Source organism: Nerophis ophidion, linkage group LG10 (genome assembly GCF_033978795.1).
Source record: "Nerophis ophidion isolate RoL-2023_Sa linkage group LG10, RoL_Noph_v1.0, whole genome shotgun sequence".
NCBI classification, from domain to species: Eukaryota; Metazoa; Chordata; class Actinopteri; order Syngnathiformes; family Syngnathidae; genus Nerophis; species Nerophis ophidion.
This window is the reverse complement of record NC_084620.1, coordinates 47,485,081-47,510,528: the sequence shown is the minus strand read 5'-3', so window position 1 is coordinate 47,510,528 and position 25,448 is coordinate 47,485,081. Positions and strand designations below refer to the sequence as shown.

General features: G+C 41.0%; 2 protein-coding genes across 4 annotated transcripts in view; one reads left to right on the top strand and one right to left on the bottom strand.

Moving 5' to 3' along the window:
- Positions 1-9,214, top strand: part of hspa14 (heat shock protein 14) — a 35,422-nt gene extending 26,208 nt beyond the window's left edge. Inside the window, exons 8-14 of the mRNA XM_061913962.1 lie at positions 1,905-2,066; positions 2,138-2,293; positions 2,362-2,464; positions 2,527-2,745; positions 4,347-4,511; positions 8,638-8,705; positions 9,049-9,214. Of these exons, the coding sequence (XP_061769946.1) occupies positions 1,905-2,066; positions 2,138-2,293; positions 2,362-2,464; positions 2,527-2,745; positions 4,347-4,511; positions 8,638-8,705; positions 9,049-9,127 (952 nt within the window). The 3' untranslated portion in view covers positions 9,128-9,214. The remainder of the gene's footprint in view (positions 1-1,904; positions 2,067-2,137; positions 2,294-2,361; positions 2,465-2,526; positions 2,746-4,346; positions 4,512-8,637; positions 8,706-9,048) is intronic.
- Positions 9,215-9,986: 772 nt separating this feature from the next.
- LOC133560922 (prolactin-like) lies at positions 9,987-24,387 on the bottom strand. Of its 3 annotated transcripts, XM_061913965.1 has the most exons (5): positions 23,544-24,387; positions 23,311-23,477; positions 18,229-18,339; positions 13,954-14,133; positions 9,987-10,404 (listed from the first exon to the last, which is right to left on the bottom strand). In XM_061913965.1, the coding sequence occupies exons 1-5, from the start codon at positions 23,563-23,565 to the stop codon at positions 10,210-10,212; spliced, it is 675 nt and encodes a 224-aa protein (XP_061769949.1). In that variant the 5' UTR covers positions 23,566-24,387; the 3' UTR covers positions 9,987-10,209. The 3 variants fall into 3 exon arrangements, with proteins under 3 accessions (XP_061769949.1, XP_061769947.1, XP_061769948.1); XM_061913963.1 differs by having other exon boundaries at positions 23,311-24,387; XM_061913964.1 differs by having other exon boundaries at positions 18,229-18,336; positions 23,311-24,387.
- Between the last annotated feature and the right edge of the window lie 1,061 nt (positions 24,388-25,448).

Sequence of the window (25,448 nt, the reverse complement as noted above, 5' to 3'; positions counted from 1 at the left end):
CCTTGAAGATCATAACTCTTAAGAACAGAATTTGAATAAGGTCTTTTCAATCAGGTGTTGAAAACACCTGTAGATGTGATTAGAACCATAACAAGCAACAATTAAACTAATTGAAAAAGACTGTGACACTCAGCTTTTTGTAGATGGTCAATGGTGTATTTGCAACATGGTGAAGTCCAGGGAGTGGTCAAAGAAGTCAAGAGAGGAGGTAATTTCTCTTCATAAGAAAGGATATGGATATAAGAAAATAGCAAAGACATTGCACATTCCAAGAGACACAGTTGGGAGCATAATTCGCAAGTTTAAAGCTAAAGGCACAGTGGAAACACTACCTGGAAAGAGGATGCTATGTGCAACTACTATTTGAAGCGTACAGTGGTGAAAACCCCCCGAGTAACAGTTGAGGAACTACAACAGGACATTGCAGAGGGGGGAACGCAGGTTTCGTCCCAGACAATAAGGCGCGCACTACGAGATGAAGGCCTCCATGCCAGAACTCCCAGGCGCACCCCACTTCTGACTACCAGGCACAAGAAAAATGGACTCCAGTATGCCAAAAATCCTCTGGACAAACCCCAAAGGTTTTTGGAAAATGTTCTATGGAGTGATGAGACAAAAGTGGAACTCTTTGGGCCTATGAATCAACGTTATGTCTGGAGGAGAAAAAATGAAGCTTGCAAAGAGAAGACCACCTTGCCTACTGTTAAGCATGGTGGGGGGTCAATCATGCTCTGGGGCTGTTTCTCTGCCTCAGGTACCGGGAATCTCCAGCGCGTTCAAGGCATTATGAATTCTATTTCCAACCAGGATATATTAGCTGCAAATGTCATGAAGTCAGTGACGAAACTGAGGCATGGGAGACGTTGGACCTTCCAACAGGACAACGATCCCAAGCATACCTCCAAATCAACAGAGTGGTTGCAGAAGAAGGGCTGGAAGACTCTGGAGTGGCCTTCACAGTCGCCAGACCTAAATCCTTTAGAAAACCTGTGGTGGGACTTGAAGAAGGCAGTTGCAGCACACAAGCCCAAGAATATGAATGAACTGGAGGCCTTTGCCCAAGAGGAATGGGCTAAAATACCTGTAGATGGTTGCAAGAAGCTTGTGTCCGGTTATGTATCACGTTTGAAGGATGTAATTACTGCCAAAGGGTGTTCTACTAAGTACTAAAGATGCATGTAACTAGGGGGTTGAATAATTTTGTCAATGAGATATTAAAAAAAATGTCCTTTTTTGGTACTTTGTAAAATACAGTGTTACAATTTAAGTTGCATTTGTCTATTTGACACATCTTTATTTGATATGACTATAAACCAAATACGGAATAAATGTTGAACTTGCTAAAACACCAAAATTGTGTGGGGGTTGAATAATTTTGATCACAACTGTGTGTGTGTGTATGTATGTATATATATATATATATATATATATATATATATATATATATATATATATATATATATATATATATATATATATATATATATATATATATATATATATATATATATATATCTATCTATCAATGCGTGGGTTCCCTCCGGGTACTCCGGTTTCCTCCCACTTCCAAAGACATGCACCAGGGGATAGGTTGATTGGCAACACTAAAAATGTCCCTAGTGTGTGAATGTGAGTGTGAATGTTGTCTGTTGATCTGTGTTGGCCCTGCGATGAGATGGCGACTTGTCCAGGGAAAACGCCAGCCTTCCGCCCGATTGTAGCTGAGATAGGCACCAGCGCTGCCCGCGACCTCAAAGGGAATAAGCGGTAGAAAATGGATGGATATATATATATATATATATATATATATATATATATACACAGACACACAGTTGAATGTTATTGTGGAATTGGAACATATTTGCAGTGAGTTTACGCTGAGTGCATCCTGCTTGTTTTGGCAGCCATGTTCTGGTTTACAAACTGGGCGGGACATCTCTGAGCGTGACGGTGCTGCAGGTCAACGGCGGAATGTTTCGGGTTCTGAACACCCACACCGACCACAGCATCGGCGGGGAGCGTTTCACGCAGGCCCTGGCCCAGCATCTCGCCACGGAGTTCAAACGGTACGAGCAGCGCCTGGTCTCTTGCCTGTACTTGATAGGACCGCACACATTTTTTCATTTGTGTGGTGCAGCACCTTCAAACACGACGTGAGCAGTAATGCGCGGGCCATGCTCAAGCTGATGAACGGAGCGGACATGGCCAAGCACTCCCTGTCTTCTCTGGGATCAGCCAACTGCTTCGTTGACTCCTTGTATGACGGCGTAGACTTTGACTGCAACGTCTCTCGGTGAGTCCCAAGCCACATGGGAAGATGTACGGACATACGTTGACACCTTTTTACTGTCCTTTTCTCAGAGCTCGATTTGAGCTGCTCTGCTCCTCCCTCTTCAACAAGAGCATCCAGCCAATCAGACGCCTCCTCGAGGAGACCAAACTCTCCGCCAGTGACATCAACAATGTATGTGAGCCACTCATCCAGCCTAAGACGCGGTGTGATCGGCCCCTGGCCATCTCCTGCAGGTGGTGCTTTGTGGCGGCTCGGCCCGCATCCCTCGTCTGCAGCAGATGATGCGCGACATGTTCCCCGACGTGGAGCTCCTCAGCTCAGCTCCTCCTGATGAGGTCATTGCGGTGGGGGCGGCCCTCCAGGCAGGCTTATTGGTTGGCAGGGAGCCGCTGGTCGCGGATGACGATGAGACTATCCAAGTTGACGTGTCCGCCTCAGACATTCTAGTCAAGGTAAGCAGACTCTTGATTAATACCCTATTTTCCGGACTTTTAACCGCAGATGTTGTGAAAGGAGTTATTTACCCAGAAATATTTTGTAACACAGCAGTAGAACGGCTGATCAAACAAAACAGAAGTAAGTCAATCAATCAATGTTTACTTATGTAACCCCAAATCACGATTGTCTCAAAGGGCTGCAGAAGCCACAACGACATCCTCGGCTCAGATTCCACATCAGGTCTAGGAAAAACTCAACCCGATGGGACAATGGAGTGTGTTAACATTTTGGATGCGCACAAATAAAAATATTAGACATATCCTCTTTTCAGCAACATCATTTTATAATTTTATAGCCGCTAGAGGACTTGAGGAGCTGATTAAAACAAATTCACTTAATGCATTTAGGTGTCCTTTAGAATTTTTTATGTTATTTCTTTTCAGATAGAATGTATATTACTAAGGTATTTCTTATATGAAAACATGTTTTAAGTATTAATTTATTAATTTTAAATGCAGCCTCTCTCCAATGAGCGCACCTTCGGCAGTAAAAGAAAAAGGGAGAGGTTTGTGTCATTGTAGATGCAATACACGACTGTTTCTGAAATGCCCATAAAAAGTGATAGATGTCTCCTGCATATTTGAAAACCTAATTAAACTCCAAAGGTAGGAGCATGATAACATGAATGTGCAGTAAATGATTGTCCCCATTGTGATGTCACATACAGTACACACAAAATCCTCTTTTAAATAGGCCGGTTTGCACCACTTTTCAATTGCACACGCAGCCTTAGTAAATCACAGGCCACACACCCACTAATAGTACATGCTAACTTATAGTTTGTGCGTGGTATTTGGATCTTGGTAAATCAGGGACTAAGTAGGTAGTGTACATAATGAAGTATTTGTCAAAAAACTTTCCGTTCTCTGAGTTCGCAGTGAAAAAACAAGAGGCTGTCTTTGTTGTAACAAGCCGAAGGCTTGTAAAATTCCATTGTGTACGATGGGAGGAGACAGGAGGGGTTATCTATTTTTATCCAAGACCTGCCCAAGCTCGATCCAGGACCAGTCCAAGTCCGAGCCATCTTTTTATTTTGTGCTCATGTGACCGAAAACAATGGCTGTTTACATACCCCCATTCCTTCAGAAAAAGCTGTAATGTAAACAGGGAAAGTCCAAATAAAAAGAGGTGGCGTACAATCTTCCGCCAGAGCGGGCTAGAGACTGTGCAAGAGTACAGCACAGACGTTTCTCCTCAAATTGAACCACATTTAATTCTGTCTCTGTTTAATTCCTTGCTTCTTGTCTAGTGTAATAGATGTCATCAGTGTTTGAACCTGACAGTATTACACTTAGTGCACACTTAGAAAGTATGGAAGTGCGCAAATTGAGAGTCAAGTGTTTAGAGTGCAAGACTTCATCCATTGGGTAATGATTGAATTAATCAGTAGTTATAATTATGTACAGTATAGTGGTGTGACAATTAATGAAGGAACCTACAACAGTTTGAGTCAAAGCATGTTGATGAGTTGTTGCACATTTAACATTTCAGTTTATTGACCATGGGATGTACTTTATGAATGAATGACCTGCCATGTATTTAATGTGACGTGCAGGAGGTGGATGAATGTGGCGGGGAGGCGTTCACCGTGCTGTTGCCGTCTGGCTTGCCGCTCCCCGCACGCAGGAACCACACCCTGAGTGGGCGGGGCCAGCTCTCCTCCCTCTGCCTGGAAATCTACCAGAGATTTGCTGCCGAGCAGCCGGAGCAGCTTGCCAAGGTACAGGAAGTGTCTGCACCTTATTGACACATGAGCTCCACTACTCTGCACCTGGAAAGTACTCACACTACTTCACTTTTGACACATCTGGTTATATTGCAGTTAGAGATGTCCGATATTCTGATATTGTCCAACTCTTAATTACCGATTCCGATATCAACCGATACCGATATATATACAGTTGTGGAATTAACACATTATTATGCCTAATTTTGTTGTGATGCCCCGCTGGATGCATTAAACAATGTAACAAGTTTTTCCAAAAAAAGAGAACAACTTCAACTCAAGTTATGCCATATTTATTATCGAAGTCACAAAGTGCATTTTTTTTTTTTTTTAACACGCCTCAAAACAGCAGGTTGGAATTTAGGACATGCTCTCCCTGGGATAATCCTGATACCCACTACAACTATGGGAAGTACGATACTTTTGACTTTCACAAAGTACATTATTATTATTTTTTTTTTAAACATGCCTCAAAACAATAGCTACAAAAATAATAAAGGCACTAGAGATGCGCGGTTAGCGGTCACAACCGCGGAGTCCGCGGATAAACCGCGAGTCGGGCGGGTGACATGACGAAAAAATCGATTTCAAATAGATTCGGGCGGGTGGCGGTTGAATCTATTCGGAAAAATATATTGTAATAATCCCAGGAATGTAGACTCATAAAACTTCTTCGTTTGTCTTGTCTTTATTGCATAAGATGTAATACAACCACACAACAGCTCTCATATCTCTAACGCTTTTCCCGGGACAACTCGAACTCTCACTTCCTGTCGATAACTTCACTTCCTTATCTCTCCCGGAAGTCCCGCCCTCCAGCCAAAGTCATTGGCTAACACCCCGTAGCCTACCGCTACATTATACATAGTTAAATGTTATGTAGAAGAGGTTAATTTAGCCTACTGACGTGTATTTATAAATGGTTGATTTATATAGGCTAGTAGGTAAAGTGTTGTACCTGACAACTCTTGATGCTACAATCCATATAACACGCCACAGACAACGTCACGCTAACATCACGTGACACCTCTGATGAAGGCTGCAGAAGCAAGGTACCCCAAACTTGTCAGATACAACACTTTACCTTACTAGCCTATAGAAATCAACCGTTTATAAATAGTTAAATGTTGTTACCCACATACGAAAAACGAGCAGCGCTCTTTGAAACACAATGTGGGCATACTTTTATTTTGAAGTGTCTCGTTTGGTCTGTCGACGGATATGGTATGGCCAACGAGGTATTTGTCATTTGTTGGTATTTTACTTGGTAAAATGTTTGATCCACATGCTGTGCATGTTATTATTTTTACGTTTATAACCTGCTTTATTTATTACAGTTTTCACGGTGAATTTGAAGGGAAAGTAAGCCTTCAAATAAATCAGTTCAAGAAAGCCATTGTGTCTGTGCTATTTGGAGGTAGTTACACTTTCTAACCTCACTAATGCCTTGCATCGTCTATATTAGATATATAACAACGGGTGGGTGGGTGTGGCTTTGGTGAAATGTTGGTTCGGGTGGATTGCAGGTGGATGACGACTTTAGTGATGCGGTTGCGGTTGATATAATTGCCTATCCGCGCATCTCTAAAAGGCACACAGCTTCAGTCCAGAATATACTAGAGTAATAAAGTAAACAATAACACAGTCCTCATATAGTACAAGACTGCCTGGCATACCGTATAACAGGAAATTATAAACTGGGCTCAATCTGGCCTGCTCTAATGTATTTGTATGAGTAACACAAATGTGCTGCAAGCAAGTGGTGAGTGCTTGAAGTGGCCTAGCAGTCATCCAGAGCTTCTGAAATGCTGCATTAAGATAGGGCACCTCCGTTCACTGGAAGCTGCAAAGTGTGCGCCATGCAGGGCAGACTAGCCACACCGAACTCCACCGTAGCTTTTGCCATACTGCGTGTGTTGTCCCTGACCACAACGTGGGCTTTCGCCCTCGGGTGGTTTTTGTTGTATTTTAGTTTTTTCTCAGCAGAGTCTTTAAGCGACAACTGTGTGGTACTACTTTTTTTTGGTGTTTCCTTTAATCCATCTTTCGCTTGTATTCATCGTGTATCTCCTTATGATTCTTGAAGAGGTGGGAGGTCAAATTGCTCATTATAAAGGAAGACGTCTTGGTTCCTCCTTGCATAACAAACTTTTTGCAGTCATTGCAAATTGCCAATTTTTATTCGTCAGAGACACTTTAAAATAATCCCAAAATATGTCGTTAGTCAGTCACCGAGCGAGCTCGCTTGTTAGCCACGGCTACAGCATCGGCAACAACACACTCTTGTTGTTGTTATGCTCCGCTCGCGGTGGTTGGATGAGGTCATCAAGCGTCGCAAGTAAACCTCTCATGCTGCAGTCGTCAACTCATGTGTTGTGTGTTATCCGTCACACACACTTTAAAATAATCCCAAACCATAAACATGGTGTTGTTAGTCAGTCCCCGAGCGGGCTCGCTTGTTTGCCACGGCTGCAGCACCGGCAACAACACACTCTTGAAACTCTTTTGAAACCGAGACCGATAATTTCCAACATTACATTTTACAGCATTTATCGGCCAATAATATCGGCAGGCCGATATTATCGGACATCTCTAATTGCAGTCTTATTCCACAATGGAATACATTCAGTTTGCTCCTCAAAATACTACACACAATACCCCATAATTACAATGTGAACAGTTTTTTTTAATTTTTTTTGCAAATCTATTAAAAATGAAAAAGTTACAAAAATCACATGTAGAGAAGTATTGACAGGCTTTGCTCAATACTTAGTTGATGCACCTTTGGCAGCAATTCCAGCCTCAAGTCTTTTTTAAACATGATGTCACAAGCTTGGCACATCTATCTTTGGCCAGTTTCAACCATTCCTCTTTGCCGCACCGCTCATGCTCCATCAGGTTGGATGGAGTTGGTTTTCATCCAGGATGTCTCTGCATATTTCTGCATTCATCTTACTTCCAGTTCCTGCTGCTGAAAAGCATCCCCACAGCATGATGCTGCCACGACCATTCTTCACTGTAGGGATGGTATTGGCCTGTATCGGAGCTGCAGTGGGGTGATGCCAGGGCGTGTCCACAAAGTGGGCCTGCGCATCACCCCACTGCAGCTCCGATACAGGCCAATACCATCCCTACAGTGAAACATGGTGGTGGCAGCATCATGCTGTGGGGATGCTTTTTAGCGGCAGGAACTGGGAGACTAGCCAGGATAGAGGGAAAGATGAATGCAGCAATGCACAGAGACATCCTGGATGAAAACCGACTCCATCAAACCTGATGGAGCTTGAGAGATGCTGCAAATGGTAAATGGGTTATACTTCTATAGCGCTTTTCTACTTTCAAGGTACTCAAAGAGCTTTGACACTATTTCTGCATTCACCCATTCACACACTGATGGCGGGAGCTGCCATGCAAGGCCCTAACCACGACCCATCAGGAGAAAGGATGAAGTGTCTAGCTTAAGGACACAACGGACGTGACAGGGTTGGTAGAAGGTGGGGATTAAACCAGGAACTAAAACTAGCCAAAAACAGGTGTGCCAAGCTTGTGGCATCGTGTTCAAAAATACTTGAATTGCTGCCAAAGGTGCATCCACAAAGTATTGAGGAAATGCTCTGAATACTTCTATATACTTGTCATTTCTTACTTTTTTGGTTTGAATACATTTGCAAAACAAAAATTAAAAACACTTTAGAGATTATGGGGTATTGTGTGTAGAATTTTGAGGACAATAATGAATTAATTCCATACTGGAATAAGGCTGTAACAGAACAAAATGTGGAACAAACGTGGGACAACCTACTCAGTGGCCTAGGGATTTGAGTGTCCGCCCTGAGACCGGTAGGTTGTGAGTTCAAATCCCGCTGCTGCTCACTGCTCCCCTCACCTCCCAGGGGGTGAACAAGGGGATGAATGCAGAGGACAAATTTCACCACACCTATTGTGTGTGTGTGTGTGTGTGACAATCATTGGTGCTTAAACTTTCACGTTTACAAATGAAGCGCCGTGAATACTTTTCGGATGCACCGTAAGTCGAGCTTGGCGTCGCGATTTTTGACGATGGCGCTATTTACTATGTATGCTACGTATGTTAAACGTGAGCGCTCCTCTGCCGGTCCAGATCATTCTGCGTGACCTGCAGCCCCAAGAAGTGCAACACCACGTGGACACAGTGGTCACCATGACACGGTACGAACTCTCCACCCCCTCCCCCACCGGCGTGTGCACTTGCCACTTTCTTTATTTCTTTTCTTTCTTATAGTTTATTTCAAACATGAACACACTTACAGCATAATACATCGCACAATTTCATATAATTTCTCTCTACATCATGTCCCAAAAGGAGTCTGAAGAAGCAACGCTTATTTAATCCTACCTCTTTCCCACTTCAGAGCGTTTACAAATATATACATTTACTCATTTACTGACCTTTTGATATCAAAATGACATCCGTGAATGAGTAATACAACAGTTTTGTAATATGTAATGAATTAAGTAACTCGCATTGCCAATGCATTTGTTTGCGTTGCAGGGACGGCTCCGTCCACGTTTCCTGCGTCGAGCAGAACTCCGGGAGGTCAGAGGTCATCACCATAGCAGCTGCCTCTTGATACCAACAATTAGAAAACACGTGCGGGTCCAGTTCAATTCTTTTTTTTTTATTAGTGTACAGAATCCAATAAACACACCGAAATCAACTTCTACAGGCTTAATTGTTTGACCTTTTTAGCCTCTGTAGTGCAGCTGGGATAGGCGGCAGACCCCGGCGACCCCTGAGGGACAAGCGGTAGGAAATGGATGGAGGGTAGTACATAACTGGTCACAACATTAGGTGGGAGATCAAATTGCTTGTATTTAAGGAAGACCTTTTGGTTCCTCCTCGCATAACCAACTTTTTGCAGTCTTTGCAAATTGCCAGTTTTTTATCCGTCGGTTTTTTAGTCAGTCAACGAGCGAGCTGGCTTGTTAGCCACGGCCACAGCACCGGCAACAACACACCCTTGAAACTCTTTTGTAACAGATACCGATAATTTCCGATATTATATTTTAAAGCATTTATCGGCCGATAATATCGTCTGTGGCTGTGGTCGGCAATGTATTGCATACCTGATTCCATGACCATATATGGCTATTCCAATTCTTTCCTTTTTGTTAATCCCGCCCCTTCCTCTATGTAGGGGACGATTGCTGGTTGTTTGTGTGTCTGTTGCTGCCCGTTCACCAGTTTTAGCATGTTCAGTGAAACATTGGGGTGCAGTGCACTGAAAACTTTCGCACTCAAAATGCTGCAAGTGTTGACGTACTTAATATTGTGACCAGTGAGTGTCGCCCTACGTCTGTTTTAACTGTCATGTTTACCATGAATTAGGTATATTACCCTGTTTTATGCTACTTCATTGGAATATGCCCTGTGGGATACATTGTGATTGTCCTTTCATTAAGAAAAACAAAAAAAACATGGCTCCAATGTTTCTTCCAACATTTTATATTGCAGTTTTTTGGAATGATTCACACTGAAGACGTATACAAACAGTTATCTGTGCTTATTGGGCATGGAGCTTGTCACAGTCTTTCACTATTGCTTCCTTGGTAACGGTAAACATACTCGAAAAAACTGCTCCGTCTCCATGACAACGTGTTCCCTGAAGTTAAACTGTGCGATTGAAAGTTCTGTTTTTTTTCCTGCTCCTGTTCAGCAGCCGTGTTGGGGAACGATGCGACATTTGAGGATCTTCAGGTAGTTCTGGATCTTGTCGGAGTCTCGGCGAAAGCAGTAGAGGAGCTCGTAGTCTTTCATCAGGCGCCACTCGCCGCTCTCAGAGGCCAATATATCCTCCAGAGACGCCAGGCTGCTGACCGAGTTGCTTATCATTCCCAGCACCTGCATCTGAGGTAGTACCACGACACAATAACGTTACACTATGTATGGTACACAGTGCTTACCTTGGCTTCAGGAGGATTCGGTTTTTGGCCAACACTTCAACCAGTACAATTCAAATCGGTTGCGACCAAGTATTCTAAGACTTCTTATTCTTAAATATTTTGATGCAGCATAAAAAACAGTTTATACCCTTCTAAATACGTTATTTTGGCCTTATTAGAGAAGTAACACCCGTATAGTCAGCAGACTTGAGAAATAAGACATATGTGACGATAGAGTGGTCCTTTCTCAACCGAAAGGTTGCTGGTTCAAGCCTCAGGCTCTACTTTGGGGAAGATACTGAACCCCCAGCTGCTCCTGTTGCTGTGTCATCAGTAATTAACTGAGGTAACTGTGTTGAAGCGCCTTCAGGGAAATTAAAAGTAGACAAATAGAAACGAAAGGCCATTTTTCATACACTACACTGTAGGACATAGAGGGCATTAAATATGACTTGACAGTAATATAGACTCACACAGTCACAGTTGTGAAAATGCTGCTACACGTTCAATGACGATGATAACTGGCTGTGCAATACAGTACAGTGCCTGGATGTGTTAATCTTCATTTAGCATTCTTTATCCTTAAAAATATTTGATTTTAGGCCCAAAAATATGAAAAAATGCTTAAAAATGCATATTTTTCCATTAATAAAAGGAAAATAAATAAATGTTTGTGTGTGTGTGTATATATATATATATATATATATATATGTATATGTGTGTGTGTGTATTTGTAAATATATGTATGTATGTATATACATGTGTATATATATATATACATCTGCTGGGTCAAAAGTATACATACAGCAACATACATGATCCATTTTGGTGATAGAAAAGTTACAATCACACCAAATTAGCTTCATGGAATGAAGCTAATTGTAGAAATTATTGGAAACTAACACACACACACACACACACACACACACAAACGTGTATGTATACAGTGGGACAAAAAAGTATTTAGTCAGCCACCGATTGTGCAGGTTCTCCCACTTAAAATGATGATAGAGGTCTGTAATTTTCATCATAGGTACACTTCAACTGTGAGAGACAGAATGTGAAAAAAAAATCCAGGGATTCACATTGTAGGAATTAAAAAAAATGTATTTGTAAATTATGGTGGAAAATAATTTTGAGTTTATACCAAAAAGTTCTATTTTGGTTTCATCTAACCACATGACATTATCCCAATCCTCCTCTGTATCATCCATGTATCCATTTTGGTATAAACTCAACTCGTCGTGTTTGGAGGAAGAAGAATACTGAGTTACATCCCAAGAACACCATACCTACTGTGAAGCATGGGGGTGGAAACATCATGCTTTGGGGCTTTTTTTCTGCTAAGGGGACAGGACGATTGATCCGTGTTAAGGAAAGAATGAATGGGGCCATGTATCGTGAGATTTTGAGCCAAAACCTCCTTCCATCAGTGATTGACCAAATACTTATTTTCCACCATAATTTACAAATAAATTATTTAAAATTCCTACAATGTGAATTCCTCGATTTTTTTTTTTTCACATTCTGTCTCTCACAGTTGAAGTGTACCTATGATGAAAATTACAGACCTCTGTCATCATTCTAAGTGGGAGAACTTGCACAATCGGTGGCTGACTAAATACTTTTTTGCCCCACTGTATATGTGTATATATATTAAGGGTGTGGGAAAAAATCGATTTCAATCGAATCGAATACGTTGTGCGATTCAGAATCGATTCTCATTTTAAAAAAAATAGATTTTATTTTTTAATATATTTTTTTTATTATCAATCCAACAAACCACTACACAGCAAAATACCATAACAATGCAATCCAAAACCAAACCTGACTCAGCAACACTCAGAACTACAATAAACAGAGCAATTGAGAGGAGACACAAACACGACACAGAACAAACCAAAAGTAGTGAAACAAAAATGAATATTATCAACAACAGTATCAATATTAGTTATAATTTCAGCATAGCAGTGATTAAAAATCCCTCATTGACATTATCATTAGACATTTGTAAAAAAAAAAAAAAAGAACAATAGTGTCACAGTGGCTTACACTTGCATCGCATCTCATAAGCTTGACAACACACTGTGTCCAATGTTTTCACAAAGATAAAATAAGTCATATTTCAGTTTTTTTTAATAGTTAAAACAAATTTACATTATTGCAATCAGTTAATAAAACATTGTCGTTTACAATTATGAAAGCTTTTTTTTTAAATCTACTACTTTACTTGCATGTCAGCAGACTGGGGTAGATCCTGCAGAAATCCTATGTATTGAATGAATACAGAATCCTTTTGAATCGGAAAAATATCGTTTTTGAATCGAGAATCGAATAAAAAAAAATCGATATATCATCGAATCGTGACTCCATGAATCGATATTGAATCGAATCGTGGGACACCCAAAGATTCGCAGCCCTAATATATATATACACATATGTATGTATATATATATACATACGTTATAATATATACATATATATACACATATATACATACATTATAATATATATATACACATATGTGTATATATATATATATATATATATATATATACATTAGGGCTGCGAATCTTTGGGTGCCTCACGATTCGATTCAATATCGATTCTTGGGGTCACGGTTCGATTATAAATCGATTTTTTTCGATTGAACGCGATTCTCGATTCAAAAACGATATTTTTCCGATTCAAAACAATTGTGTATTCATTCAATATAGTGTATTGTAGCGTCCTGGAAGAATTGGTGCTGCAAGGGGTTCTGGGTATTTGTTCTGTTGTGTTTATGTTGTGTTACGGTGCGGATGTTCTCCCGAAATGTGTTTGTCTTTCTTGTTTGGTGTGGGTTCACAGTGTGGCGCATATTTGTAACAGTGTTAAAGTTGTTTATACGGTGACCAAGTATGCCTTGCATTCACTTCTGCGTGTTAAAAGCAGTAGATATTATGTGATCGGGCCGGCACTGCAAAGGTGGTGCCTTTAAGGTTACTTGTTGCTCTGTACTTCTCCCTACGTCCGTGTACCACTCCGTTATGCGGCGTTTTAAAAAGTCATACATTTTACTTTTGAAACCGATACCGATAATTCCCGATATTACATTTCAAATCATTTAATATCGTCAGTCCGATATTATCGGACATCTCAATTGAAAATACTTTATCCTACCTTTTTTATTGTTTCCCCCCCTGCCTCCCTTTTAACCGCAAGCTTTAGTCAACGTCCAAATAAGTACGTCCGCTTCGCTGTGACATCACAGCGTAGCCAGGCTGCTAAACGTTAATCTGCAAACTCTCGCTGAAATGAATGAAACTTACGATGTGATACTATGGCGTTGTTTACCACATAATAAGTCTAGAAAATAACAAATTCATCACCACTCCCGTTTAAGTGATGGTGTGATTCTAAGGCCCAAATAGTCTTCATTTATATAGCTGTCGTGGTCATGATTGGTTCCAGGCATGCTGCACAGTTGCACAATGAGTAGGGGGAGGCGGGACGTATACATTGTGGAGCGTACCTTCTCGGCCACTTTCTCTACGCCTTTGCGCAGCTCGCGCACCATGGCGCTCATCTCCAAGGCTTTGTCCGAGCTGAAGTTGGCGAGGTCGTGCTGGTGGGCGGTGAGCTGGTGGAAGTGCCACAGGGGGTCCCGCCACGCCACCAGGAGCTTGAGGATCACTTCGGTGAGCTCCTCCCGCTGCAGTGACACGAAGAAAAGCAGTATTAGTATCGTATCGCGGTACTAGTGAATCAAAACGGACATGACATTGCTGGTTTTACAAGCAGAGGAGCATGTTCGGCAGTGCACAATCACTGAGTATTAACAAGGAGACACGGTGTGTAGACCGAAAAGGGAGAATGGACGCTTTCTGGCCTATAAACTAACTATAAAGGTGAAGCTATTACACTGAAATGCCCTCAGGGAGAGATGCTTTAAGACATGGCTGGCAGCTAACGTCCAGCCGCAGTGTTTTAGCTACTTCTAAATCACTAATCCTCGCCCTCCATGGTGACAAATGAAGTAAGTTTCTTACAAGTAGTGTTATCACTGCAGGATGAGGAATAGCTAAACATGCTTCACTACACACCGTCGTGTCACAATGTAAACAAACGCCATTGGCCGGTCTACACCTGACATCCACAGTAATGATACCAAGTTCAAAATCGTTTCTACTATGATTACATTGATATTTTTTTATCGTCACAAAATCTTTTTTCCTTTTAAAAAATGAATATTATGTTTGTAAACATAATATGAGACATTGAATGTGACCATTGTATGAGTCTGTAACTACTTGGTATCGGATCGATACCTAAATGTGTGGTATCTTCCAAACTCATGTAAAGTATCAAACAACAGAATATTAAGTGATTATTACATTTGAACAGAAGTGTAGATAGAACGTTGAAACGGAAAATAAGTAGATATTAACAATAAATGAACAATTGGATTATTAATCATTTTTTAGAGCTTGTCCCTTATAATGTAGACTAAATAGAATAGAATGATAAATGACACAAAAACTTACTGCGTAAGTAAACAGACTAATTAGGAGCCTTTCTTTGCTTACTTACTACTAAAATACAGGTTGTCTAGTATGTTCACTATTTTATTTAAGGACAAAATTGTTATTCCATTGCAATAATAAACATGTTTAATGTACCCCAAGATTTTTTGATCAAATAAAGCCAATAATGCCATTTTTTAGCGTCCCCATTTGTTTAGAAAAGTATCAAAATACATTTTGGTACCGGCACCGGTATCGAAATAAATTTTTGGTATTGGCCCCGGTATCGAAATGCATTTTGGTAGAAATAGAAATAAAGCCAATAATGCCATTTTTGGAGTCCTCTTTTGTTTAGAAAAGTATCGAAATACATTTTGGTACCGGCACCGGTATCGAAATCAATTTTTGGTATTGGCCCCGGTATCGAAATGCATTTTGGTAGAAATAGAAATAAAGCCAATAATGCCATTTTTGGAGTCCTCTTTTGTTTGGAAAAGTATCGAAATACATTTTGGTGTCGGCATCGGTATCGAAATACATTTTGGTACCGGTATCGAAATGCATTTTGGTAAAAATAGAAATAAAGCCAATAATGCCATTTTGTGTGGTCCCCTTTATTTAGAAAAGTATCGAAATTACATTTTGGTACCGGTATCGAAATACATTTTGGTCACAATTCGGTATCAAAATATATTTTAGTACTGGCACCGGTATCGAAATGTATTTTGGTAAAAATAGAAATAAAGCCAATAATGCCATTTTGTGTGGTCCCCTTTATTTAGATAATGTAGGTATCGGAATACATTTTGGTACTTGCACCGGTATCAAAATACATTTTGGTAACAATCTGGTATCGAAATACATTTTGGTACTGGCACCGGTATCAAAATGCATTTTGTTAAAAATTAAAATGAAGCCAATAATGCGATTTTGTGTGGTCCGTTTTATTTAGAAAAGTATCGAAATGTATCAAAATACATTTTGGTACCGGCACTGGTATCAAAATACATTTTTGGTACTGGCAGTGGTATCAAAATACATGTGGGTATCAATACCGGTATCGAAATCAATTTTGTTAATAACAAAAATAAAGCCAATAATGCCATTTTGTGTGGTCCCCTTTATTTAGAAAAGTATCGAAACCAAATCAAATATAATCAACTATATTTATAAATTTTTGGTACTGGCACCGGTATCGAAATGCATTTTGGCACCGGTATCGAAATACATTATGGTAACAATCCGGTATCGAAATACATTTTGGTACTGGCCCCGGAATCGAAATACATTTTGGTAAAAATAGAAATAAGCATGTAATGCCATTTTGTGGGGTCCCCTTGATTTAGAAATGTATCGAAATACACTTTGGTGCCGGCACCGGTGTCGAAATGCATTTTGTTATAAATAGAAATAAAGACAATAATGGCATTTTGTGTGGTCCCCTTTATTTAGAAAAGTATCAAAATACATTTTGGTACCGGCACCAGTATCGAAATACATTTTGGTAACAATCCAGTATCGAAATACATTTAGGTACTGGCACCGGTATCGAAATGCATTTTGTTAAAAATAGAAATAAAGCCAATAATGCCATTTTGTGTGGTGCCCTTTATTTAGAAAAGTATCGAAATACATTTTGCTACCGGCGCCGGTATCGAAATACATTTTGCTACTGGCGCCGGTATCGAAATGCATTTTGTTATAAATAGAAATAAAGCAAATAATGGCATTTTGTGTGGTCCCCTTTATTTAGAAAAGTACCGAAATACATTTTGGTACCGGCACCGGTATCGGAATACATTTTGGTAACAATCCAGTATCGAAATATGTTTTGGTACTGGCACCGGTATCGAAATGCATTTTGTTAAAAATAGAAATAAAGCCAATAATGCCATTTTGTGTGGTGCCCTTTATTTAGAAAAGTATCGAAATACATTTTGGTACCGGCGCCGGTATCGAAATACATTTTGGTACCGGCGCTGGTATCGAAGTGCATTTAGGTAAAATTAAAAATAAAGCCAATAATGCCTTTTTGTGTGGTCCCCTTTATTTAGAAAGGTATCAAAATCTGTCGAAATAAATGTTGGTAACGCCGCCGGTATCGAAATGCATTTTGTTAAAAATACAAATAAAGCCAATAATACTATTTTGTGTGGGCCCCTTTATTTGGAAAAGTATCGAAATACATTTTGGTACCGGCGCCGATATCGAAATACATTTTGGTACTGGCACCGGTATCAAAATGCATTTTGGTAAAAATAAAAATAAAGCCAATAATGTCATTTTGTGTGGTCCCCTTGATTTAGATAAGTATCAAAATGTATCGAAAAACATTTTGGTACCGGCACCGCTATCGAAATACATTTTGGTAACAATCCGGTATCGAAATACATTTTGGTAATGGCACCGGTATCGAAATGCATTTTGTACCGGTATCGAAATGCATTTTGTTAAAAATAGAAATAAAACCAATAATGCCATTTTGTGTGGTGCCCTTTATTTAGAAAAATATCGAAATACATTTTGGTACCGGCGCCGGTATCGAAATACATTTTGGTACCGGCGCTGGTATCGAAGTGCATTTAGGTAAAATAAAAAATAAAGCCAATAATGCCTTTTTGTGTGGTCCCCTTTATTTAGAAAGGTATCGAAATCTGTCGAAATAAATGTTGGTAACGCCGCCGGTATCGAAATGCATCTTGTTAAAAATACAAATAAAGCCAATAATGCTATTTTGTGTGTTCCCCTTTATTTGGAAAAGTATCGAAATACATTTTGGTACCGGCGCCAATATCGAAATACATTTTGGTACTGGCACCGGTATCGAAATGCATTTTGGTAAAAATACAAATAAAGCCAATAATGCTATTTTGTGTGGTCCTTGAAATACATTTTGGTACCGGCGCCGATATCGAAATATATTTTGGTACTGGCACCGGTATCGAAATGCATTTTGGTAAAAATGAAAATAAAGCCAATGTCATTTTGTGTGGTCCCCTTAATTTAGAAAAATATCGAAATACATTTTGGTACCGGTGCCGGTATCGGAATACATTTTAGTGCCGGTATTGAAATACATTATGGTACCGGCGCTGGTGCCAAAATATTGATCTTGGGACCACCCTAGTTCATAGTTTGCAACCTCTTGCAGCAGAATTCACTGCATTTTGCAGACGTTGAGTTGCATTGCAACCCTTTGTACTTCTAAACGAGCCCATGTTCTACTGAGGCGGTGTTGTGTTCTGTGCAGCATGACCGTGATCACGCTGCAGATGTTCACTCACTGCCATCCTCTGAGCGTTCTCCTTGCCGTCGGGGGTCAGGAGGGTGGAGGTGTGGCAGTTGCGGCTGACCCTGCCGATGTGATTCTTACTGGGGAGGAAGTACTGCTCCTGCTGGGCGGAGGTAGAAATGCAAAATTGAAATGCCACAGTGGGGAGGGGGGTCAGGGGTCAAGTAAATGTCACGGTTTGAGCTTACAAGGGTGATGAAAGAAATACTGCTCGGCGTCTCATGAGATCACCGTCAACTGAGAGCTGTACTTTTTATTTTTCACTGTTGCTTGTTTCTCACACTTAGATGTGCATTTTCTCAAAAAGCTATCCAGTGTATCATACATCAATCGCACAAGAACTGCCACAAATTAGTATTGAATCAAAAGAACAGTGACAATTTCAAGTGTGCATTATTATTTTTACAAAATCATATTTTTCTATTTGATTTGCTTGTATTGTATAACCAAGATTTGAATACATATTTTTTGTCTAAAAAAAACTTATCCAGAGCATACTTTGTAATTTTCTGACAATATTTCTAATTTTTACTTGTCTACTGACTGTTTTTGATTCTTTTGATCGGTTAGTTAAGGTATTGTTTATGTATCCTGGCTGCTGGGAGAATGAGATATTTTCAAGTGTTCTTTTTTAATCCATATTGATGTTTTAAGCAGTTAGTATTTTCCCATATACCTTGCTTTTATCTTATGTTTGCTAATAAACTCTTTGTTTTGTCCGGTTTGTCGGCCCACAGAGCTGTTTTGGACAGTTCTTTATCTGTTTTGAAGAAGCAGCGGTGCTGTTTTGGCCAGTTCCTTATCTGTTTTGAAAAAGCAGCTGTGATGTTTTGGCCAGTTCCTTATCTGTTTTGAAGAAGCAGCCGTGCCCCTTTCTGGGCGAAAGGGTCTGTTTTCAGCTCTACGTAAAATGAATCTTTTTGTTTTTTGTGGATTTAGACCTCGCTTGTCTGATGCTATGGTTGATGATGTCCTGAAGCTTCCTCGAAAATTGGTATTGTCCCTTTTTAGTCAACATGTATGTGTGATGAGGTGGAAACTTGTCCAGAGTGTACCCCGCCTCACGCCCTTATGCAGCGGAGATGGGCTCCAGCACCCCCCACGACCCCAAAAAGGGACTAGCGGTAGAAAATGGATGGATGTTCTTTTTTAATCCATAGTCATGTTTAAAGCAGCTAGTATGTTCACATGTAGTGTGTCTTCTCGTGACATCCTTGCTTTTATCCTATGTTCCCTAGTAAATTCTTTGTTTTGTCCTCTTTGTTGGCCCACAGAGCTGTTTTGCCCAGATCCTTATCTGTTTTGAAGAAGCAACTGTACCATTTTGGCCAGTTCCCTATCTGTTCTGGAGAAGCTGCTGTGCTTCTTTATTGGTGAGAAGGGCTGGTTTCGCTCTACGTAAGATGAATCTTTTTATTTATTGTGGATTTAGACCTCGCTTGTCTGATACTATGGTTGCGTTGTAAGGGCTGGTGTCCTGAAGCTTCAGTCAAACTTGGTATTGTCCCCTTTTTACTCAACATTTATGTCATTCAAAGTAATTTGGGATTGTCCAGTGTGTTTTGTTCCCTGGTCAAGTTTCACACATGTAATTACTAAAAAAAAACTATCTACAATTGTAGTTACTGAAAAAAACTATAAATTCACATTTTTACCCTTTTATTTACTATTAAAAAATAAGTAAACATGTACATGTTATAATCATGTAAAGTCTAAATCATTTCAATCTGATTCCTTCTAGCTGACTGTTTACACTGCAATAAAATGTGATCTATGTCTGACGCCAGTATGAACGCGCACAGACCCCAGGGTGGCCCAAGTGTGGCCCCCGCGACGTCACTTAAATAAAGTGAAAACAAAAGTAGTTGACTGGATTCCGTAAATGAACAAGAAAGTCCCTACTACTAAAAAATACAATAAGTCACCACAGCTTAAAAATGTGTGGGTTTTTTAATGTGAAAATTAGAGAAAGTAAGAAATGCATGACTAGATTTTTAGTGTACAAAACCCAAAACCAGTGAAGTGTAAATGCTCAATAAAAACGAAATACAAATCATTTTCAACTCTATTGAATAGACAGCAAAGACAAAATATTTAATGTTAACACTAGTAAACTTTATTTTATTAGCTCATTTGGAATTTGATGCCCGCAACGTGGTTAAAAAAAGCTGGCACAAGTGGCAAACAAGACTGAGAAAGTTGAGGAATGCTCATCAAACACTTGTTTTGGAACATCCCACAGGTGAACGGGCTAATCGGGAACGGGTGGGTGCCATGATGGGGTATAAAAAGCAGCTTCCATGAAATGCTCAGACATTCACAAACAAGGCCGGGCCGAGGGTCACCACTTTGTCAACAAATGCGTACAACAGTTTAAGAACAACATTTCTTAACGAGCTATTGCAAGGAATTTAGGGATTTCACCATCTATGGTTCGTAATATCATCAAAAGGTTCAGAGAATCCGGAGAAATCACCGCACCTAACCTAACCTTGTATCCCTCAGGCGGTACTGCATCAAAAATCGACATTGGTGAGTAAAGGATATCACCACTTGGGCTCATGAACACTTAAAGCCACTATCAGTAACTTTCAGTTTGTCGCTGTAGATTATTTGGTAAAATGACTGTTTTGTTGTTGTAGTTTTCGAACACACCACCAGGGTGTGCCCGATAGGAAATCAGTAACTACCACTTCTCACCACTCTACCACAATTGCTGTCCTCCCGAAGTCTTAATTAAAGCCAAGTTCTTCATGCAGCTTCGTACGGGTAACCACAAACAACAACAGTCGCAACATCTGTAAGTGCAAGTTAAAACTTTTCTATGCAAAGCCAAAGCCATTTATCAACAACACCCAGAAACGCCGCCGGCTTCGCTGGGTCCAAGCTCATTTCGCCGCCGGCTTCGCTGGGTCCAAGCTCATTTCAGATGGACTGATGCAAAGTGCACTTGCTGCACAGGCGTGCTAAACAAATGCAGCTTTCATCAACCACTCAGCAGTATTGCTAAGTGCTAAACAAGATATACAAACATAATAAAACAATCACTTACTGTATAATGGCTGCTCTCACTCGGATAAAGACTGATGGCATGTTTATATCTTCCCCTTTACATCAACAATTCATCATAACCCCTAAAAATAATATTGCCATCTCCGGGTCTAAGTTGGATATCAAAGTTGACCAACTTGTGGGTTTATGTCCAAAACCTTCTGCTATCCATGTGAGAGAGTTCATTTATAATCTAAAAACCCTGTTTCTAAATGAGTTGGGAAATTGTGTTAGATATAAATATAAACGGAATACAATGATTTCCAAATCATTTTCAACCCATATTCAATTGAATATGCTACAAATACAACATATTTGAAGTTAAAACTGATAAACAGTTTTTTTTGTGCAAATAATCATTTACTTTAGAATTTGATGCCAGTAACACGTGGCAAAGAAGTTGGGAAAGGTGGCAATAAATACTGATAAAGTTGAAGAATGCTCATCAAAGACTTATTTGGAACCTCTCACAGGTGTGCAGGCTAATTGGGAACAGGTGGGTGCCATTATTGGGTATAAAAGCAGCTAAGTAATTCACAAACAAGGATGGGGTGAGGGTCACCAATTTGTAAGCAAATTGTTGAACAGTTTTAGAACATTTCTCAACGAGCTATTGCAAGGAATTTAGGGATTTTACCATCTACGGTCCGTAAAATCATCAAAAGGTTCAGAGAATCTGGAGAAGTCCCTGCACGTAAGCGATGATATTACGGAACTTTGATCCCTCACGCGGTACTGCATCAAAAACCTACATCAGTGTGTAAAGGATATCACCACATGGGCTCAGGAACACTTCATTAAACCACAGTCACTCCCTACAGTTGGTTGCTACATCTGTAAGTGTGAGTTAAAACTCTGCTAGGCAAAGCAAAACCTATTTATCAACAACACCAAGGAACGCTGCTGGCTTCGCTGGGCCCGAGCTCATCTAAGATGCAAAGTGGAAAGGTGTTCTGTGGTCTGACGAGTCCACATTTCAAATTATAGTTAGAAACTGTGGACGTGTGGTCCACCGGAACAAAGAGTAAAATAACCATCTGGATTGTTATAGGCGCAAAGTTCAAAAGCCAGCATCTGTGATGGTATGGGGGTGTATTAGTGCCCAAGGCATGGGTAACTTACACATCTGTGAAGGCACCATTAATGCTGAATGGTCGATACAGGTTTTGGAGCAACATATGTAGTCATCCAAGCAACGTTATAATGGACACCCCTGCTTATTTCAGCAAAACAATGCCAAGCCACGTGTTACAACAGCGTGGCTTCGTAGTAAAAGAGTGCGGGTAGTTTCCTGGCCCGCCTGCAGTCCAGGCATGTCTCCCATCGAAAATCTGTGGCGCATTATGAAGCGTAAAATACGACAGCGGACATCCCGGACTGTTGAACGACTGAAGCTCTACATAAAACAAGAATGGGAAAGAATTCCACTTTCAAAGCTTCAACAATTAGTTTCCTCAGTTCCCAAACATTTATTGAGTGTCGTTAAAAGAAAATGTGATGTAACACAGTGGTGAACATGCCCTTTCCCAACTACTTTGGCACGTCTTGCAGCCATGAAATTCTACGTTAATTATTATTTGCAAGAAAAAAAAAGTTTATGAGTTTGAACATCGAATATATCTTGTCTTGGTAGTGCATTCAATTGAATATGGGTTGAAAAGGATTTGCAAATCATTGTATTCCGTTTATATTTACATCTAACACAATTTCCCAACTCATATGGAAACGGGGTTTGTAGAATTAACTTTCACCAACACAGAGGCGATGCAGCAGCTCGATATGGCAATAATGGAGCATAAGCTCCTTAGCTATAAATACATACATGAACATAAATACTTGTTAATATTCAGGTCACCACATTGTTGGTGGGTTTTTTTGAAAGCTTGCATGAGGATCGTGAATGATAGGCATTTCCAAAACAGTGCAGTTGCCCTTTGAAGAAGCAGGTTAGATTAGGAAGGCATCTTAAGGACTGTAAATAAAAGAGTTATTATTGTGTTTATTAAACATGCAAAGGACTCACCAGCTCGGAGTGCAGGTCATTGGAGATGCCGTGCATCCTGGCCGAGTGCTGTATGACTCGGTCAAACAGGTTGACCAGGGACAGGACGCCACACCCAGCCGGGGCGTGGGTACAGACGGGCGCCGCTAGTCCTCCGCCCGACGTCACGTAGGCCAACAGCAGCCAGACTGCCGGCAGCATCGACACATTCTCACAAAATGCCCACTTAAATGGTGCATGTGGTGGTACTCTACCTGCGCCAAGGTTCCCCGCCATCCTGCCAAGTGTAGAGGGGGCTGCTCGGTTAGAGAAGATGCAGTGAAGGTCCTTGCCTGACTCCTGGCTTTAATAGTGACGAGAAGAGCCAGGGGCGGGGAGGGAGGTTAAAGATGGGTCGGATCTGACATTGTAGTCCGATGAATCATGAATAAAAAGTCAAATCAGGTCTTTCTCTTTTATGTGGCGCCCATTCACAATAGCCAGGACCTCAAAGGAGGTCTGCAAGAGAAGGAAAAACTCCCTCTCCCGGTCGTTCTCAGATGAGCCTTCCATCGATGCTTGCAGTCATCCCGATTCTCCATACATTTGGCCGATGAATCATGAATAAGAAGAAGTCACATCAGGTCTTTCTCGTTTACGTGGCGCCCATTCACAACAGCCAGGACCTCAAAGGAGGTCTGTAAAAGAACAAAAAACTCCCTCTCGAGGTCGTCCTCAGACGAGCCTTCCATCGATGCTTCCAGTCATCCCGATTCTCCATAAATTTGGCCGATGAATCATGAATAAGAAGTCAAATCAGGTCTTTCTCGTTTATGTGTCGCCCATATACAACAGCAAGGACCTCAAAGGAGGTCTGCAAGAGAAGGAAAAACTCCCTCTAGGTCGTCCTCAGACGAGCCTTCCATTGTTGCTTCCAGTCATCCCGACTCTCCACACATTTGGCCGATGAATCATGAATAAGAAGTCAAATCAGGTCTTTCTCGTTTATGTGGCACCCATTCACAACGAGGACCTCAAAGGAGGTCTGCAAGAGAAGGAAAAACTCCCTCTCTCGGTCGTCCTCAGACTAGCTTCCATCGTTGCTTCCAGTCATCCCGATTCTCCATATATTTGGCCGATGAATCATGAATAAGAAGTCAAATCAGGTCTTTCTTGTTTACGTGGCGCCCATTAACAACAGCCAGGACCTCAAAGGATGTCTGCAAGAGAAGGAAAAACTTCCTCTCTCGGTCGTCCTCAGACGAGCCTTCTATCGTTGCTTCCAGTCATTGCGATTCTCCAAAAATTTGGCCAATGAATCATGAATAAGAAGTCAAATCAGGTCTTTCTCCTTTATGTGGCGCCCATTCACAACGACGAGGACCACAAAGGAGGTCTGCAAGAGAAGGAAAAACTCCCTCTCTCGGTCGTCCTCAGACGAGCCTTCCATCGTTGCTTCCAGTCATCCCGATTCTCCATACATTTGGCCGATGAATCATGAATAAGAAGTCAAATCAGGTCTTTCTCGTTTACGTGGCGCCCATTCACAACAGCCAGGACCTCAAAGGAGGTCTGCAAGAGAAGGAAAAACTCCCTCTCTCGGTCGTCCTCAGACGAGCCTTCCATCGTTGCTTCCAGTCATTCCGATTCTCCATACATTTGGCCGATGAATCATGAATAAGAAGTCAAATCAGGTCTTTCTCGTTTATGTGGCGCCCATTCACAACAGCCAGGACCTCAAAGGAGGTCTGCAAGAAAAGGAAAAACTCCCTCTTTAGGTCGTCCTCAGACGAGCAGTACATCGTTGCATCCAGTCATCCCGATTCCCCATACATTTGGCCAGTTCCTTGGTACTCTGAGCTCCTGCATCTTTCTTGAGTATGTCCACGTATGTTAGTGTGGGACGTCCTCTGGACCGATGCCCATGTGTTGGTTCCCATAGCACAAATTTACTGGCTGGCAGCTCCTGATGCCTTTGGCAGTGTCCTGCGAGTATCATTCTCCTTACAGCGATCTTCTCGCTCACCCTTGGTATTCCCTTGTAGAGGATTCTGTTGGTTACCCGCGCACTCTTGTTGATCCAGCATCCTGGTGTATTATCAATCCAGAGACTTCTCCAGGGTTGGCTACAGGGTCCAGCATTCGCTGCCATAGAGGAGAACGGACTCAACTGTCGCGTA

Coding starts and splice junctions, on each gene's coding strand:
- LOC133560922 (XM_061913963.1), bottom strand. CDS start 23,565: ATGGCGGGGAACCTTGGCGCAGGTAGAGTACCACCACATGCACCATTT. Junction 18,340..23,310: donor ATGACCTGCACTCCGAGCTG/GTGAGTCCTTTG, acceptor ACCTCCGCCCAG/CAGGAGCAGTACTTCCTCCC. Junction 10,405..13,953: donor TAGAGAAAGTGGCCGAGAAG/GTACGCTCCACA, acceptor GTACTACCTCAG/ATGCAGGTGCTGGGAATGAT.